We start from the raw sequence: 20,632 nt of genomic DNA, 5'->3' as shown, positions 1-20,632 counted from the left end.
CCCCCCCGAGAGGCAGCGCGCGTCAATGTCGATCAGTGTTCACAATTCGGGGAGAACATTGTCGTGGAAGCGCGACGCACTTTTTCTTTCGAATCTCCTTACCGGACCTAACTGCAAACTCGACACGTACGTTCAACGAGCACTGATTTCCCGTATTTATAAGCTTTTTACGGATAAAATATTGTGTGAGCGGCGAAAGTGCCGTTAGCGGAAGAAGATCTCGTTCTCCAAAGCGATATTCTCACCGACGCGCGATTCGCTCTGACTCGAAAACTCTCCATCAACACGAATGCTTCCAGCCATCGACGACAGTCTTTCCCCCTACCCTTCCCCCTCTCAGCGATCCATTAAGAGCAAAAAAGATATATAGCAGAACGGAATGATATATGTAGCAGACGCATTGAATAAAAAAATAAAAACGGTGCGAAAATAAACGAGAGTGCGAGAAAGAACGAAAGATAGAGAGAAAGGAAGAGAGAGCGCGAGAAAAAAAGAAAGAGAGAAGCGAAGCAATGGTCCTGCGACACAACACTAATGTATACGATTTTTCAACACGAAAAATATTATATATTGTAGCTATATTATATATATATATATATTATATATATATAGAAGTATATATAAAAGAGGATATAACATAGGCAACTATACGATTAAGTGCATCACTGTAACGACGATGGTAATTAGTACGACGAGGATTATTATTTTTATTATTATTGGTTAGTAATTATTAATATTATTATTGCCATTATTATTATATTATTAGTACTATTATTATTATTATTATTTCTATTATTATTATTGGCGGTTCTCGCATTGTGATAATCGCACTGTAATTGCATCGTTATGACGATGATATAAGTATCATTGCTACACGTTATTCAAGTTTATTACGTCGTCTCGAGAGACGTACTTCTCTTTTCCTTTCGGACACGTTCACATCTCGGTTGACTCTTTATTCTCTGTTTATCGCGTTCATCGATCCATTATTTGTAGTGAATTGCGAACGATTTCTTACCTAGCGCCATAGGTAAACGAGGAAAAAAGAAGGATATCCCACATATTGTATAAACAAAGGCGATGCAAAGGTGAGAGTTACGAGTATCCTCCGAATGATTAGGTGGTTAAAATCTGTTGTTAAATAATATGTCGCGAGCGAATCACTCGGCTAAAGATCGGCTGACAAGTTACTTTGCGCTTCAACATCACGATTTATTTTATCGTTTGTAATTGTCAATGATTACTCCGTTCTTGGATCTTCAGATCGAAACGTTTCTCAAATCTCAGAACGGAATAATATTCCGAACGTGTTGTATAATTCTCTTTGCGATCTCTTTTTGCAATTTTTGCGTAATTTCTCGTGTAAAAGTAGCAGGCGTACGACGATACAATCGACAGACGGATTTAATTTACGATCGCGTAACGGGATTGTAGTCAGGAATCAGCGGCTGCTCGAAAACGCGTAACAGTTTCTCTTCTCAGACGATCCTCTCGAAGTCATTTGGTCCCGACGTTATGCTATCTTTAGCCGATTCCTTCGCCGATCGTGCGACCAGTACAAGTGCGTTCCGGCACAGCTAGTATACGAGAAAAGCGCGCCCGAAGTTCGCTGTGAGCACGCCTTCGGGTGTCCCTTATAGGCTCTACCGTAACATTTAATAAATGAAACGAGGACAAAACGAAGATAAAAAAATGAAATACAGATCGATAATACCGACGCGATGTGCGAACGAGTGAGCGTGAAGAGATGAGAGTGAGAAAGAGTGAGTGAGTGAGAGAGAGAGAGAGAGAAAAAAGAAAAAATGAAAATGTGTGTGTGTGCGCGCGAGAGAGAGAGAGAGAGATAGAATGAGTGAGATGAGAAAGATATAACGTTTAACATTTACGAATACATACATGCGATATAAGATATTATTATATATTTATATCCTTCATTCTCTCCAGCCCCTCTTCTTGTCCCCATCTCTTCATTCACCTTTCTCTCTTTTCCCTTTCCCGTCCCCCTCGTCGTCCCGTCCTCGCCCTCGATTATCCCGATCTCTCTAACTTCCGTTTTAGACGATATTAGTGGAGAAGGCAGGCAAAGTGGAAATAATAATAATAATAAACTCGCCGGTAATCGGGTCGATCGCTCGACGCGTGCACGCTGATTAAAAGAAAAAGAAGCAAAAAAAAGCGCTGATTGTTAAACCGCATTTACGTTTTTTCGCTCTCTCGGAAGTCATCGGTGTCACGGCGTCGTTAACTGTCGTCGCGGAAGCCGCCCTCTCCTCTCACCTCACTATCCGCAGCCTCCACCTCCGTGTCTCATCTGCCCGTCGACCAATTTTTCGCGCGCCACGGAGAGAAGTTAAAGAGAGACAATGATATTTTTGGAATTGATTTCTTCGTGTTTTTCAACACTAAAAGTGTTTGCGCGAAACGCAAACGCGCCCCCGCGCTATTTTCGCGCCGGCCTGGAGTCGCTCGTTGCCGACATTTCGATATAAAGCACACACATACACACGTATGATCTCAGAGTATAATAATAAACGTCCGCGCGAGAGAGACGATCGTCGACGTTGTGGCCCGAAAGACGACAGTATACCACAGAAATCATTGTATCGATTCAAATCATTATGATAAACTTAATAAAAGGATCGAAAAAAAAGATAATCTATTCACATTGTTTGTGTATTCGTCCCATTAAACCCTTTGCGCCCTCGCAGTTATGTACTATACGGAGTTATGTATTATACGAAGAGAGAAGGAGAGACCAGTCGCTGATTTGCATTATTCTTTATTATAATATCAATAATAATGTGAGACAGTAATCGTAATATTAATATAATATACAGTGTACATAATTATTATCATTAATATCATTATAATCCGTATTTCCCGTACATCAACTTTGAAGTGGAAAGTGCGTGAAACGTGTACAGTATATAATATGTTACATCAAGACGCGCGCGCGCGAATCGTTTATATAAATCATCCTATACATTTTACAGCTCAATTAATACTTCTGTTCAACTTTAAGGCTAATCTTAACATCCTCGCTACACGCTTATCGTTCTGCTGTAATAGTTTGTCTATCATTGTTTGAGAGCTCTCAGACGGATCAATTGCACGAACCAACCGTAACATTTTACAACAACGATGTCCCCGCCGCGAACGGAGATGTCGTAACGTAAAAAAGTAAATATACGTTCGACAACGCACAAGGGAAACAATAAGCAAATAGGTAGGTAAGGTAAAGAGCAATACTGCCGCTCTTAATTGACACACGATTGCACACGTGTTACTCCACCCGAAATCTCGATTACGCACATTACATTACATTAAGTATTGAAGGCGTGTCTATGCAACAACATGTTGGCGCGTTCTGCTATTTTAAAGACTACACGCAGGCTCTCAACGAAAGTCAATTATATCGATTAGCTGTGTGTCATAGCGGCGACGATATCGGTCATAATAAAGACTGCCATTTACCACAAGTAGAGCCGTTCTGGTTGTCGTTCGTTCGTTCGTTCGTTCGTTCGATGAAAAGCGCGTTTTATGGAATAAATGTGTATTCAAAAACAATGTATACATAAACAATTCCAATTCCACGAGTTTATGAAAGCTACATTTAAACAGTATATGTACAAATCTCAGACTTCGCACGACATACACGCACATGTATAACTTACACGCGACGACATCTCCGCGACAATGTTTATCGTCTCGTGAAGTACACTTCGGGCGATCGGGAATTCGAGATAGAATTTTGCCTGTTCTCGAGAGTATTTTCGAATACTCGAAATTGTATTTATAGATGTACTACACTGGGTTTCAAAACTGGCACTCTTTAAGCCCTCTTCTTTTGATGCAGTTTGAAATATAATCAATATTGCAACGAGAGAACTTGTTTTTTATTATTTCCCACAAGTTTTCTCATTAGATTATTGACGGTGTTCCAAACTGCATCTAAAAAAAAAGAATTCCAACCAGATTGGAACTCAGTATATGTACACATCCATAAATCTTTACAAACGTGTCTGCTCTATTGTGTACGACAGGTGAAATTACACAACGAAATTCCACCTCGAATTCCGTTGCGAGCAATAAATCCTCCGTAGTGAACCTCGACGTATATAATATGTGTATGTATGTACATGTATATGTGTGTATATGTGTATATATATATATATATATATATATATATATATATATAAAACATACATGCACCAAATGGGTACGTTCAATTCATATGTCACAAATATAAAATGTATCGTGAGTCATAATTTACAAAATCTACCTAAACCAGTCTGTTCTAGCTGTGATCAATGGCAAAAGACAAAATGTCTAGCTTCCGCAACGGATCTGTCGCGTGATTCTGAACGATTCTGCGGAAAACTCGAATACAAGTAGTAGTAATTCTAACAGGAAATTCACACTAACGAGAGAAATCGAGGCAAAGACAGCATTGCTTTCACGAAAAATTTTTTCAAAACTACACTCGCGCCAATCGTTTAACGTTATTTGCTTGAGGCAGAACGAGGTGATACGACGACTCGGAATTAGTAGAATGCAACTTATATGCAATTAAAGTTTGCCGGAAATTATCTTAATCTTCGATAAAGGTATTCCTTATGTGTGCAGAGGAACAATGAAATTCTATTCTTCCTCATTTTTCACTAGCCGCTTACGTCGCAACGTCTTTTACGCGCCCTGCACGTCCCCCAGTCGCTACTCACAACCTTTGGGACTATCGGAAAACCTTCCCCCATGGAAGTATAGACATTAGCGGATGAATCTTATAAACCTAACCGCGATTGAACCAGTGGAACCATGATACAAATGCTCTCACATCTTCGTATGATTCACGTTGATGGCAGTTGCGTATTATTATTGGTGTATCTCTCTTGTATATCATTATATCGCGTAATGTAGCCCGATGTCGAAGTGGATAACAATATCTCTATTATACACACACACACACACACATTCCTCTTGCGTGATAACTTCCATACATCTTCCATGCATCTCGTCGATAAAATTTTCATATCTTTATAACATCATCTTCGTATTTACCGGTTCCACGCGATGCTTCTCCTCGACATATAAAATCAGACTTGGAATTACAGCACGCATATGTGTACGTATATATCTATATATGTGTGTGGTAGATATATATATATATATATATATATATATATATATATATATATATATATATATATACATATATACATACATACATACAAATATACATATAATCCGAGGCCATGTGTGTTGTAACAAACGTCGCAATAATCTGCGTCACACAATTAGCGCTATAACTCTCGCTATCATCATACGAAACCAGCTCGGAATGAGGGACTATTTATTTCGTACAACTTAGATACGATATCTATATATGTATAATTGCAGGTAAAAACTTCTTTACATTTCACTCGCGCAAGTTCAAATTCGTACTTGTGGGATTTCGATCTTTGCATGTCATCAAATCCGACACAAGATGACAATACTTAGGAGCTAAGCGAATACAGTAACGGGAATGCACTCGCGCATTTCTCTAACAACAATTAATCTGTCCGAATTTGCGATTATGCAAATGCATAAGTAATCATTATCAATTACGGAAACGAGCATATATGAAAATCGAAAGCAACATGTCCAACTTTGAAGTTAATTCTTTCGTTCGTGATTACAAAACATTCCGTGAAAACTATTCCCTCAGACGAAAGCGCGTACTTTTCATCGAGGAGTGTGAGCAACAGAAACTCGAGGCTCTGATAAATCTAGAACTATATTTTACGCTTAGATGACACGCGCCGATGCTATAACATTATTAATTATTTCCTTCTATTGCGTGGAAAATATGCTCCTTCGAATATGTCTTCCAACATATTTCCTTTAATTCTCTATATATGTTAAATATAACGGCAAAACAGAGGATGTGAACGTAAAAATCGATGTAGACATTTGCGTGTCTTCTGTCATCATTACTTTACAGACGCTGTCGTTGTCGAGCTCCACGTAGAAACGAAAATTCACAATATATAAAAACACGATTGAGAAATAATAAGAATTTCTAGCAATTTGAATAGTAACGAATCGTTTACGTGAGCAATCGCAAAAATTATCGCGGGGGATATCTGCTAGTAGCTGGCACATTCTTCACCGAACGATCCTTCATGTCACTCGGATTGAACATCATTGGTCCCTAGAAATTAATTTCATTAAAAAAAAGTATTCTTATAAAAGAGATTACTGTATATGAACAAAGTTAACGTTACATTACAAAATGCTCTAACAATTAAGAAGTAAGTCTTTTAATGTAAAAAATACATATAATATTATATAATTTTATGTGATTGTATATAATATAAAATGTTATAAATTAGTCTTAAATTATCACGTATATGTAAGCAGTAAGGAAGCGTCAATTCTTTTATCCTATTATCATTTCTCGAGTATTCGCAATTTTTATATAGCGTGGGAATACAGTGATAATAAAGGCAAGTGTAAAATCGATCGACGAGGCGATATTTTTATTATACAGAACCCGATATATATCCTTCACCAAGCTTTCCCATAATTCTGCGATCAATGATATCGTGAAGATAGTGATTGAAAAGCATTAAGCTTAATTTTGGTGGTACACAAGCGATGATAAATTATAATAACAAAATTTTCCACTTCATCCACGTGAAAACGCACTCGTTAGACCAAAGTAAAGGTTTTACTATGATTATAATTAGTATCGCACGTGTTTCTTGCGACATTTCGGTCAATGGTTACCTTGAAAATACAGAGGGCAAAGAATCAACGTCGCTGGATTACCTTGTTCCGTTGAAGGAGCCGCGGATCCCTCATTGTGTAACTCTGCACCTCTCGTGATAACGAGCTGGTCGAGCTCCAGCGAGAGAGCTATATGCCAAATACAACACAACAATGTCGTCTCACTTAACGGTTATTTACCGGGTCGCAGTGATTAGCGATTCTTATCGTGTACTTTTCTTGTGTAATACCGATTATCGTATGATTACGCATCGCACGTGCTCACAGTTCGCCCAGCTAAAAAAAAAGACAGCGTTCTGCATGTACAATGTCATGATGTACATACTTGTCTGGTCAAAAAGCGTAAGCTACTTTTCACAGCATACAATATCGCAGCGAAAATCGGTATTACGCGAGAGTATATTCTCGTGTGTGCTATAAAAATGGCGTAAAGTTTTTAACGAATTTAGAGAAACACTTTTTCATGCTTTGATTACAGTGTAAGTGTGTGGATTAATGCATTATTTTACAAAAGAAATCATAACAATTTCCCCCAGCAGTTCTACGCTAAAGCATGTATAATACCCGGCCACTGTTAGATCCAGAGTTATATTAGAAACTCTCAATCCTACTCTTCGTATCTGGATATTTCGGCATCATAACCGCTGATTATTCGAGAAAGCGGCACATTGTCTTGAAGCGGCCAATCTGTAACTGTGATAGCTTTACTATAACTTGAGTCAATAAGATTAATAATGAACCTAAATATATAGTAAGTGGCCAGGCATTATTGACTTAATGTATGACTAAAACTCGGTATACGTATTAATAAATTTATTTACACAATAAATAATTGGAGCGAAAAGGTGCAAAAAGCGTTAAAAATCAATTTCAGCTACAAAACAATACAAGTACGACACGCCATACAAGTTTTACGCTTTACTTCTATTTCTATTATTATTATCTACCACACGAGAAACTCTTCATATACATACAAAACAAATGCATTTCTGTAAGCAGTGAGTAGTATAGAAAGCGTGCGCGCGTGTAAGAGACATCATATGTAAAATTAATAAAATGAATGTCCTTACTATTAGCAATAATTATTATTTGGCTACGTCATTCTGCTTCCCCGACTGCTTGCATAAAGGAACATAAAAAGAAAGACGGATTAAACACAGAGATACACAGAGAAGAAAGAATATCTGTAGCGAAAAGTGAAAGTCTAATTAAGTACTCGCCGTTCACTAAAATGTAACATAGGAAGCTACGTAGATGTGTTTTAAATAACATCGATTGTTTGAGCGACTGTCTAATCTGTCTATGTGAAAGGAAAGTGCTGGAATGTAAACTAATCCCTACATCAAGACATTTCGTCAAATGTTTGATCTGGATTCTAGGTAGATGCCGCGTCCTTCAACTCGGAATCCAGATCGAGCATTTCTTCACACCGTGAAAGCCTCACATTTCGTCAAAATTAATATAAATAATTCTTCAGAAACTAATGAAGGGAATATGTAATGGAAGATAACGATCACATATAAATGTGTGAAATATTTTTGATTCGTGAAGATCGCGATACCTAAGGGAACATCAATGGCTCATTAAACTAGGGAACGACCATAAGGTGTATAAACTCTTTACCACAACGATCTTAGACGTAAAAACGTACAAAGGAGAGAAAGATGTATTCGATTATATTAACATTACAATTCCAGAGACACGCTGAAAGAAAGACTAAGCTGCATACCAGCAAACTGCAGCCACAACGCAGGAGAAACAAAGGTACTGTGTAACGTGAGTCTGTCACGAGGGAGGATATATATATATATATATATATATATATATATATATATATATATATATACACATACATTTAAAACTGTCAAGGTGTGTATACAGAGCGGTAACGTGTCAGATACGATAAGTACGATCCGGTAGTGTGTTTGCGTTTATATCGCAAGATACGTACTGTTTGCGGTGTATTTTCGACGACGTTCCCAGCTGGTGTCGTTGTTGCTGGAGTTAAGAAATCCACAGGAGCAGTCGGATCATTAACTGTCAGATAAAAGTGTCATTAAGATTCATTACCAATCAAGATGATCAAGGCAAGGAATCTTAATAATCGGGAGTCTTAATAATCGAAAGCCGGTTATCTGGAAACTTACTTGGCATGGGAACAAACAATTGCGGGGACGAGGTAGCCATCGGTACGAGCGGAGACGTCACGGGCGTGGGCATGTTGGACGATGCAGTGCTATTTTTGGATCCGCCGGGATTCATCACGTCCACGTAATTAGCGCGCATACTCCTGCCTTTTGGCAACTTGAACATATTGCTACCAGGAACCGATTTCGGAGGATCCATCGTTGGCGCATCTTCGTGAGCATTCGGTGGAAGTGGCTGGGAAACGCCGCCGCTACCGGCACCGCAGCGTTCCATTGCTGATCCTCGGAAATTCACGTCGGCTGCCTTCGGTGGTGGTGCCAACGTCGTAGCAGCATTGTCGCCATCCTCATCTTTGTTCATCCACTTCTTGGCGACAGGATCCCATACGATCTACAATACAGGACAACGGTAATATTATTGAATACGCGAATATTCTGGCATTAGCATCTAGACATAGAGAGATAAAAAGATTTGGGATACTAAATCTAAAGAAGCCTTTTTTCTTATATTTCCCCATTTGCGTTAATATGTTAAGAGAAATCTAGCCAACGTATTAGAAAAGAAGTACGTATTAGAAAGAAATTAGTGGCAATCTTGTTAGTTTATTTGCAATTAACTATCTCAGGAATCAAGCAAACCCCGCGTCATACTGGCCTGTCGTAGCCTGTCGTCCGTCTTGTAATCGTTACCGTAAGTAGCATTCTATTACCAAAAGTAGCCACCCTTAACGACATAAAACATAAAACCGTCCATCGTAACTTCTTAGCAGAGAACTCGGGAAAGAGCAGCAATGGTATAATGAGAGATTCCTTACCGTTGGGTTACTATCATCCGGCAATATCATTTGATTTTTCGGCTTTGGTGCGAGTTTACTGAACAAACCGCCGAACCAGGAGCTACCGCTGCTAGTGGACTTCTTCTCGGCCGCTTTCTCGGCAGTCTTCTTCGTCTCGGATTTCGCGCTCGTTCTTGGCGACTCGAGCGCGTCTAATTCCTCCAACGGGTCGTACTGTTTACTCATCGACGGCGTCATGGAGATCGTCGGCTGCATAGGCTGAAATAAAATATACGATTGATCATCGCAAGCTTGTTCCAGCAAAGTTTATCATTGTTTACTGTAACAACGAAAGTTCGCTCGTGACAGTCGCCGTTTAGCGACTCAATTCGCGAATCACTTGCAGCACTTTGTGGAATATACTTATAAGACATGCGACACACTCACAGATTTATTACAGTAAAAAATGAGAAACTTTGCTCACCGTAATTGTCTTAGTAATTAGCGTCGGCTTAAATACGTTACAAGACGCAAAGTAAAATCAACGTTAGGAGATAGAAAGTAAAAAAAAATAACGAGTTTGGATTAATCGCACGTGCGACACGTCGCTGCGTGATACAAGATCGCGAACGCGATCTAAAAAAATTTGAGGAAGCGCATAATATGACAAAACTTTATTATACGATGGACGCTAACAACAACAACACGTCTATGTACATTGAATAACGCTTTAAAATAATGTCGTGAAATCTCGTAAACCCACAACTTGACCAATACGGTTGGAGAAGAAAAAAGGACTTTAACACCTCTATCCTGCATGATCACAGTTATACGCATCGATTAACAGAGCTACTGTATAATATAGTCACATGTTATTTCATATTGTTCTTTGAATACAACGTACAGAAGATTTGTACATGCGCTTACGAACTATCATCACCATTCTTTACTCGCATTTAGTAGGAATATCAATGTCGTAGGTCAAAGAGATGTTCTTTTTAGTAGAGGAGACACCTCCTCGTCCTTCTGCCGTTTGATGACTATGATTATTTCTAGATCTAAGCGGCAAATCGATTGGATACGTGCCGCCAAAGACGAGTGGCTTGTATCTAGATGATTCGAAGCTGTTTGACATAGCGCTGTCATACGACCACGCGTCCACCGTGTCGCAAATAACATCCTTGCGGCGTATGTGCGGTGCCACTCTCATCACTTTCTTTTCTTCGAAATTACAATACTGCTTCAGAGTTTGCGCGTTCGCGTCGTCGGAGGTATCGTCGCGCACCTTCTTAGCGAGTGAATCCGACGCGATGAAGGACTCAAGTTCCAATTTGCTAAACTGAATATCCAGATCCGTGGTTTGCGACACGGCCGAGATCTGGTCGTCCGGCTGATCATCATTCACAATCGCTCCCACCTCGTCCTCCGACGAGATATCTTTCTTGGCTTTACATTTTAAGAACACCAATGGTTGTGAACATGGCGGTTTCGAGAACAACGCGGCATTCGTATGCCTCGATTTCCTGATATCTCGCGGATGGATTTTATCAACGTTTAGTGAAATTTTCGGGTAGCTCGCGGCTAATCTGGGATATTTGATACTTTTGCGAGAATCTCGAGAAATTTTCACCTCGAGATTGACGCCAGTAGACACATCGAGAAACGTTGGCACGTTATCAGCAGTATTATCGTCCATCGCGAATGCAACGCATGGATTTGATTTCGCAGGCACATTACGGCGTCGTAACGAGCTAACGGCAGTAATGTCCGGTGAGCCTACAGGATCGGAATTATTATCCATAGTGAGTCCGCAATTACTTACTTCAGGGGTGGGCGTTTTGTCTTCCCTCTCCCTTTCCTTTCGATGTGCAAGCATCAAGAAATAGGTGAAAAATGTTAGCGTCTCGGGATAAGTGTTATGTGTAAGATTAGTTAAATCAGAGAAACGTATGTGTATTCTGTTTGACGTATTACGTACGCGGTAAAACGTGTAATACCAGCACAATTTTGGCGATAAATCGATTACTATAGTTAAACAGTATAAATGAATAATATAAATATGGAAGTACAAATTTAAGAAATGTAATAATAAGGTGATGAAAAAAGAGAAAAAATCTGCAAAATCGACTTCTGTATGAGCTGTTCAATTTACCTCATAGTTCCATTTATTTTGCTGTTGTATGTTATCAACTTCGGCCTGGTCGCCTGGCGTGGGTTGTTGCTGCCAGTTAGACGACGTGGACGACTCATTCCTTCCATAATTGCCTTGATAATACGACTGCTGATTCCAATAATCCGGCTGCTGCGACTGTTGCTGATATTGAGCGGATTCGTCCATGCCTCTTATATATTGCGCGTTCGGATCGCAAGTTTCTTGAATATTTGTGGGCAGAGACAGAGGTTGCCATTCTGACTTCACTTCACCGCCAGAAGTGACTTCCATCATCGACGTAGGCCCATCGCCGTACTCGGACTGAACACTCCATTGCTGCTGCGACATTGTCGACGGCGGTTGTTGTTGCTGCTGCTGTTGCGATTGTTGCAGTTGCTTCATCTCTTGAATCTCTTGATTTTGCATATTAGTGCGGGAATCGATACGAGCGCTATATTTGTCGACATCAGCTATTTCTCCGTCCTGTGAAATAACATTTCATTTAGTGTGCTCACTTTAAACAAATGGCTGTTCAATTGTTCGAATTATTCGAACATAACTACCTGGAATTTTCCAACTATCTCCGCCAGTTTATTGAGCCATATTAAATTGGCGGCATCCTCGATAGAATCTTTGCAAATTGGATCGTGATATTTGATACGGTCGCCCAACGTATAAACAGCTTCGATAAAGGATCTTTCGTACTTTGATACATCGTTTGCGATATTGGTCGCGATCTGCTCGATATATAACAGAGCCTTCTCCATCAATCCACAGTCCACCATCTTTACGACCAGGTCAAACTTGAATTTCTGCAGGTCTACCAGTGTAAAGCACGGATCGCTAAGATTCCGAGCGTATTCGTAGATCTCCGTTAGCATAACTGCTTCCGTGGTGAGAAACTCGGAATACGGCTTATTATGGTTCGCGCCGATTAATACGAGTTTGACCCCGTTGGTTCCGTAGGCCCCAAAGTCAATTTGCGCGAGAATGTAGCAGAAGTGTGCCGCGTGAATGTCTCCCCTCGTGGACAACGTATCGCCGAGGGTTGTTATCGATCGGCGATTAACTTCCGGATTGGCCGAAGTATTGGAGATAATCATGGCCAAGTGAGGTCGCCAATCATCCCAACGTGGATCTGCGACGCACTGTGTGCGACGAAACCAAGAAAATAGACAACTGATACATCTTAATAAAAAGGTAAATAATTTTTATCGTGAAGCAAAAAGAAAGTCTTTTTTACCGTAACTATAGCTGGCACACGACCAGAATGTAGCTGGTACAAAGTCTGCAGCGGATCATGCGGTAACAGGCTGTTCGCGAAGCGAGTCATCACGGAAGCGTGTGTGCGTTTATCCAATTTGCTAGCCAAGAAAAGAGCATGGCCCCAGAGTCCTTCATTCATCGCGTACTCTGTCGTAGAAAAAAAGAAAAATCGGTCAACATCCGTAAATTACAACAATATAAATATAAAAAAAGAAAAATAGTAATGTATCATACCTAATGCTTCTTGAACCAGACCATAAAGTAACGTATTTCTAAACTCGTCTGTTACTTGCTCTATGGTTTTTCGTTGCTTGGTCTCGGTTTTATCGGAAAGTATAGAAATATCTTGAGTACTTCCGTCGCCACCCGTCGCTCCCGATCGTTGCGATATCAAGGACTCTCTGCGACCCACATCCTGGGACTTAGGCTTGCTCATGTCGTACGGATAAGCGTCCTTGTTACGCAGTAAGAGCGTGGCGATATCGACTCCAACGACGTTCTATGTGGATTAAATGCGATTGATTCGTGTGAACAACGTGACGTTTCCTCTCCAAACCGTTTCAAAAGGAGAGAAGAAAGTACCTACCCCATTCTGTTGAATCAGCATAATCATTAATTCGTATAGCAGAATGTATGAAGCGCGATCGAACAATTCCTCGCTCATTGTTGCTCTCTTAATCTTATTTTCGCAATATTCGATGATCGTCTTTTTGTGCGTGACACCACTGCAATATAAAAAAAATACTATTGTTACGTATATGTTATTTTTTTATCATATGATTTTTCTACATGATTGTTCTGACTTAATCAGGGGTCCAGGGTACAATCGTAAATCGCGTGCGATTGGATCATACGACAGCAGGCTGTCTATGCGGAAAATGTCCACTTTAGCTCTCTCGCCGTCGGCAGGATAACTGGGATGAACATGTATCAAGGATCCAATAGAGAAACATCCTGTGGATAAATGTTTAAACATCGCACAGTTCAATTAATATTATATTTCTCGACAATAATATGATATATAGAATCTATATGACAAATCATACCATATGCGTGAGATGTGGAGAATTTAGTCGGTGTTACTCGAGCTGAAGTAATTGCAGAATCCTCCAACAGTGACATATCGCCTGGAGTTCGTTTATCACCGGTGGTCCTGAGATGAACGTATAATTTTTTTTTAAACAACGAAGAACAAAATACAAAATACAAACGCAAAGCAAGTCGATATATTAATTACGATGAATATTAAAAAGCGCACATGAATACGCAAAGGTCTCACTCTTCTACGGCTTTAAATTTTTCAAAAGCATTTCGATACCAAAAAAAATGTCGATACAATACAATAATTTCTAGAAAAAAAAATATCCAAAATTAGCTAAAAAAGTGGGGTGCCCTTTTTTTAATCGCAAATAAGCACTCTTCTCCTAAAGTTTAGCGCAAGCTAATATTTTGCTAATAATTCAAGCTTACAATCCAGCATTATTACATTAAATACAACGTCTGTCTCTTCATAGTTGCACTTTCTTAATTATCTTACAATCTTTCTATTATCTTCTCTCTTCCAGCAAGTATCAAACATACCTATTTTATTATAAATGATACAATTTAGTGCAGTTGTAAAGAACAGATCTACTATTAATAATACACAATAATTACCAATCGTAAAAATTTCTAGATATATCTAGCGAGCTACGCACGACTATAAAACCTTAGGGAGATACCGAGGATAAAGAACGCATCTCTGACTTGTGGCTTAAGAGAGTTGAACCGAGAAAAGAAACTCTCGGTCTCACCTATTCAGATTGCGACAAGCCGTACTGCGCTGCCGCAGATTCCCGGCCCATCCGGAGTATCCGAAATAAGGAACGTACAGCGCTTTGTTTGGCGAACGGAAACATGCACTTGGGATCGGACAAAATCTGATATACAATGAACGTTATAAAATCGCGCACAGAATGAGAGTGAGTAAATGGATGAGTGTAAGCGTTGAGCTCTCGTTAAATCGCAGTTTCGGCTTTTAAAACTCTTAAAGCATACCTGTCATCGCAAGAACTACGACCCGAATGGACACTGGCTCTGTCCTCTGGATAATTGCTGACGCCTCTAACGTGCTGCTGCTGATGTTGACTGCTGTAATACTTATGGTACCATTCGGAGTAGGCAGCAGGATTCGTCCGACGTAGATTTTCGAGGTACGCGTAATAATTGTTACCGTAATGAGCGCCGTAATCGTATCCGCCGTATCCTTTGTATGTGCAATTAAATGATTAACAAATTAATAATTAAATACGAATATATATATTTTTTATGGGTTTTTTTTCGTGCATAAATCATCATTTCTCAGACGTGCTGAGATACTCACCGTTATACGCATAGTAAGGATCCCTAGCACGCATGTAATATTCACGGTCCCTGTCGTTGTAAGAAGATCTACTCGAAGGTCTAGAACTGACCGAACAGAATACACAAATATTTTAAGCGTAATATGTTAAAAGAGAAATTAATATAATTAAAGTATATATTACACACACACACACACACACAAAGAAATGTAACGAAGATCAGAAAATGAAGAAAACATACCTTCTTCCGTAAGGATCATCGTAGTAGTCTCTTCTGTACGGATCCCTCATATCATAATCATCGTATCTGCGCGGCCGTCTGTCATCCCTTCGTCTCTCGCGCTCCATGTAGTCCCGAGGATCCCTGAGAAATCGCGGATCGTAGTCTCTCGTGTCTCTGTCTCGACGACGTGGGTCGACGTCCCCCCTTCTGCGATCATCCGGCCTTCTCCTGCTGTCCCTCTCGTCCAGATCTTCTTTACCTCGGACTCTCCTGTCCGTGTCTTCCCTGCCATGTCGGTCCAGATCATCACGACTGTGATGTTTGCGGTCGTCGTCCCGATACGAGACGTCTCGGCGTTCGAAATCGTCGCGGGTGTTGTACTGACGATCACTGTCGCCTGCTGCACGCCGGCGATCGTAGTAGTAGTCGTCCTCGTATTCACGGTCACGATCATAGTAGGCGTTCTTTCGATCGTATTCGTATCTCCGACGGTCAGGACTGGCCGCCGCCTCCCGTCGTCTCTCCCTGCTGTCCTCCCGACTGTTGCCGGAGCCTTCGTTGTCTTCATCCTCGTAAGAGTCTCGACGATTCGAGGTCGGGCCGGGAACGCCCTGGCTCTCACCTTGGGATGCACCCACCGCCTCTTCGCGCTTGCTACGAGAGTCGCCCGCCGTTTGATCTTGCTGCATCGCGGACATCGTCGAGGATACCACCTCCTGGGAACCTGTGACGAATCGGCCGGCTGTCCTGTCGTCCGGTAGCTGCGCGACGTCGTTGGAAGACGCTCCGCCAGGAATTTGCCGAAGTTCCGCGTCCGTCTGCTGCGCTGCTTCTTCGAGCTCGTTGCCCCTGCCGGGTACTTCGCGGGTCTCGCTCGGCTCCAGCATGATCTGCGACTGCAACTGGTATCTCTCCTCTCCGGACGGATCGTTGCGCGACTGTTGCGGCGGCAAGGATCGCTCTCTGCCTGAAGGATCGTTCCGTCGCTCCAACGTGTCCGAGTCACCACGCAACAGCAGAGGCACGTTTCTTTCTTGTCCTGGTGGCACGTCGCGACGTTCCACCCGATCGGCTATGTTTCTCACTTGCACACTCTGTTCTTGACCCGAAGGATCGTTCCTCCTGGGATCGGACAGCCGTTGTCCGGTCTGCACGTACTGTTCTTGTCCAGTGGGATCGTTCCTACGTGGATCAATGGTGCTCGACTGGCCTGGTACTTCGCGCAGGAATGGAATATCGTTAGGCACTTCGTCATTTTCGTCGTCCTGACTCGGTGGGGTTGGCTCGTGTTCCTGATGCGAGTCCGTTAGCTCACCAGTCTCCAAGAATGTATTCCTGTCGTTCGACGCAAATTCATAATTGTCTGGCATCTGTTCCGGCTGCAGAGGTGGATGAGGCCGTGCCGGTTGCTGCACCGACGGCACCTCGATGTTACTTGCCTCTTCCCGGAGGTCCCGAATGTTCGTCGCTTCCTTCGGACTTGCGCTTGGCTTTGGCTCGTTATCCAGAGTTTCCTTGTTGATGGAGTCTCGCGAACCATAGATATCGCGTTCTTGCAAGGTTGCCGCGGGCGCGACGACCTCGACGTTCACAAAGTCTGACGTCTGTTGGATATTCTCGTAGTTCTCCACATTTTGCTCGGCATTCCACTGTTTGGGTGGACGCGCGTAATCCTTGGCGTACCACGTGTTCCCCAACGAGGTTGGCAACGCGCTCTGATTGTACCACTGATCATACCCGCTTTGCGAGACGCTGTCCGTTATCTTAGTAGCACCACTCTGATATGTATTCGGTATTAAGTGTTCCTGAGCGACGATCGACGGCTGGCTGTCAACGGAATGAGAATTCTCCACGCTGCTCGCCGCGTAATCCGGCGGTAACACGGGCATATTGTCGGGCATGGAATTGTTTCGGATGTTTGTGACGTTAAAATTGGCAGCTATATGTTGAGCACCTCTTCCCTCCATTGAGTTGGAATACACGTCCAATGACTCGGCCGAGTGATCGGCCGTGTGCTTGCTCGATTTGCTTTCGATACTAAGTTGGCCAAGGTTGCTGGATAACTCGTCCGTCACCGTAGAAAGAAAAGCGTGGTGGTCGTCGTTTTCACTAAGAACGTTCTTCGAAAAGAGTGAGTCATTTTTCGACGCGATCTCATCGGTTGTCACATTGAGACTGCGATGGTCGCCTACGATCGGCGACTTGACGTCGCTAGGTTTCGTCGCTGGGGTCGTCGAATCGTGCGGCGACGCGGTGCTCGCGGTGACTGCCATCGCTTGCTTTTCGTTTTCTTGCTGTTCATTGTTGACAGGTGTATGTACAGTATTATCTACAGTCGTAGATGGTACGGCAGATACGTAGTGAAACGGTGACGTTGCGAGCATCTGCTGGTGGCTGCTGATCTGCCAGTCGTTCGCGGCGAATCGAGCAGCCACGATGTTGTTCTGCGACATGTCCTCGTTGAATGTATTCTTGTCCGTCACCTGTTGCAGCCACTGATTCGGATATACGTCCTTCTGCATATTTCTCCAATCTGCTTGCGATTGCGGCCAAGAGTTGAACGCCTCGTCTATGTCATTAGGTGCCAATTGCGCTGGCTGATGGGTTGTCACAGCTGTCTCGCGATTGTTCCATTGACCAGACGCGACAGTGGGTCTATTGCTCGCTTCACTGGCATTCTGCTGCCTATTCGACCGGTTCATGGAATGTTCCTTGTTAACCTCGTCGGCAGGCGCGTTGTACATTTGCGGTGGCAGCGGCGGTTGCGCGCACTTGTTATTCACATTGTCGACCGGCTGCAAGTCCTTTGTGGGATCTTGCCAATGACCTAACATGTCGGTGTAATTCTGCCAGTTACGCTGCGACGCCAGGTTCGCCGAGTCATCCTTGTTCCAGTTGTAATTATGCGACGCCGCGCTCGACGGATGCACTATCGATGCCGGCTCCTTTTGGCTCTGCGGTGGCGCGAATCTCTGCTGCGCATACGCAGCCACATTCGGCAGTTGTTGCTGCTGCTCGTCGGTCCACTGAGGATGCTCATAACCAGCGGCCTTGGCAGAAGTCTGCCGAGGCGGCAACGGATACTGCTGATTTTGATTATAGTTTGTGTATGGTGGGAAAGAATCTGCGTAATTCGGACCGGTCTGACGCGAGAACTCTGTTCTGGGTGTGTTCCTACCCGACACCGAGTTCTGATTAAGTACATCGGATACGTCGTTATTGAGATTCTCGTAATAATGATCCTGGATAGAATTGGATATCAATTGCCCCTGATTCGTGTAGGAGGGTATGTAATGTTGTTGCTGCTGCGGTTGCTGCTGTTGCTGTTGCTGAATATCCGATGATTGCTGGTCTAGATTCCAATCCCAAGGATCTTTCCATGTATTGTTGCTTTGTTTTGATTGATTCGGGACAGACTGCTGTTGGATGGTTGCTGACGACGAAATATCCGATTGTGGCCTCGGCATGGGCATCCACATATTTTGATTATGTACTCCATAAGCGGCCGAATGATCCACTCGAGACCTGGTTGGTCTAGCACGATAAGGGTTCTAAAAGTATATCAAACCATTGAGATGTATCAGTATCCAGAGATCATGGGTCTCGCTATGCAAAATATAGCATACATGACCAGCTATGTACTTACATTCATGTTGGCCGTGAAACAGTATGATGTTAACAGCAATTTTATGAGATCTGGAAATTCAAAAATACAAACTTACACTTATACACATACATGTACATAACAATAATATTTTATCTGATATTTTGCTATAAGTAACAAAATAACGTCTGAAGAAAAAACAATTAATTTATACATGGATGAAGACAGGGAAGAGTATTTTAAGAGTAGAGAACTTGACAGAAATAATAAAGCAATTACTATAAAAATAAAAGATTTTCAAATAGTTTTACCTCATATTCAATTATATCAATAACTCTTATATTTTTACATTTAGTATGTGGACATATACACATATATAGTCAGCAATAAACTGTATGGAACTGTATGGTAAATTATTCCTCTCAAAACTTTTATAAATCCCGGCTGAAGATAATGACAGCCCGCTCTGCCGAGCGGAATAAACAATTATCAAAGTACGAATGTTTACTCAGGCGAATCTCACTGGCGGCTACTCGCGATCCCAGAAAACGCTTGTCACCGTAACGCTAATAGCCTTCGTACACGGATATGAACTATAAATGGGTCATTAGTCGCACTGCCTCGCAGAAAATTCCCGCACACGTAGTATCGTGGCGCGTTGAACCTCCATTCACGTAAGCGACAAGTGCTACGTGTACACGTGTAGAATTCCGTAAATTTAAACAAAACGATAACAGCAGTCCCGTGATATCTCGACGCGCGTGAATCAGCGATAAGAATCGTTTTCTGTAGTCACTCAGAGAACGGGAGGGAGGGGGGGGGAGAGAGAGAGTACCCGGCGCAATAAGTAAATTGCTCGCAAATTTTACGTAATTATGTAACGGCGGACGAGCGAGGCGGCGTTTTTCCGATGCGCGCAAACGACAAATCAACGGCTGCCAGATCGTCGACCGCGAAGAAATCGCGGTGGTATGCGAGGTAGACCGATCTACGGCTTACCAGCTGTGAGAGTCACAAGACGATAGCTTGCCGCCGAGGAGCTCCGATTTGTGTGCGCGTTCACTCACCTGAATTATCGTCGCTCGCACTGCCGTCTTGGTGCACCTGGTATGCGCATTATTGTTCCTCGCCAATCGTTCTTCTTGGTTCTGTCGTAAGGGACAGCGAAACGAACGTCGTCGTCGCGCCGATGGTCGCGCACGGTCACGATATTTCACAAATACATGGGCATTTTATTGGGCGCTACGCGCGCGAGAGAAAGAGAGGGAGAGGGAAAGAGAGAGAGAGAGCGAGGAAGAGAGACGGTGAGATACACGGGTCAAGATACACACGTCACAAATTTTTCCTCCGA

General features: G+C 42.3%; 1 protein-coding gene across 12 annotated transcripts; it reads right to left on the bottom strand.

The window, feature by feature from the left end:
* Positions 1-2,762: 2,762 nt before the first annotated feature.
* On the bottom strand, positions 2,763-20,592 carry LOC116846398. Of its 12 annotated transcripts, none has more exons than XR_004378473.1 (19): positions 20,349-20,592; positions 19,324-19,373; positions 15,696-19,228; positions 15,475-15,560; positions 15,150-15,357; positions 14,159-14,265; positions 13,916-14,066; positions 13,699-13,837; positions 13,347-13,611; positions 13,090-13,259; positions 12,410-12,994; positions 11,847-12,329; positions 11,517-11,552; positions 9,734-9,973; positions 8,919-9,309; positions 8,723-8,808; positions 7,842-7,886; positions 6,814-6,900; positions 6,162-6,193 (listed from the first exon to the last, which is right to left on the bottom strand). XR_004378473.1 is itself a non-coding variant. In XM_032820154.1 (18 exons), exons 2-17 carry the CDS (start codon positions 19,327-19,329, stop codon positions 7,857-7,859), a joined length of 6,519 nt encoding a protein of 2,172 aa, XP_032676045.1. In that variant the 5' UTR covers positions 19,330-19,373; positions 20,349-20,592; the 3' UTR covers positions 2,763-6,193; positions 7,842-7,856. The 12 variants fall into 12 exon arrangements, 8 of the variants coding, with proteins under 8 accessions (XP_032676045.1, XP_032676047.1, XP_032676041.1 ...); XR_004378472.1 differs by having other exon boundaries at positions 6,174-6,193; positions 7,842-7,889; XM_032820154.1 differs by lacking the exon at positions 6,814-6,900 and having other exon boundaries at positions 2,763-6,193; positions 7,842-7,889.
* Between the last annotated feature and the right edge of the window lie 40 nt (positions 20,593-20,632).

Source organism: Odontomachus brunneus, unplaced genomic scaffold (assembly GCF_010583005.1).
Source record: "Odontomachus brunneus isolate Ranch 3 - 2012 unplaced genomic scaffold, Obru_v1 Obru_scaffold_063, whole genome shotgun sequence".
NCBI classification, from domain to species: Eukaryota; Metazoa; Arthropoda; class Insecta; order Hymenoptera; family Formicidae; genus Odontomachus; species Odontomachus brunneus.
The sequence above is the reverse complement of the archived record's forward strand: the minus strand, read 5'-3'. Positions and strand labels throughout refer to the sequence as shown.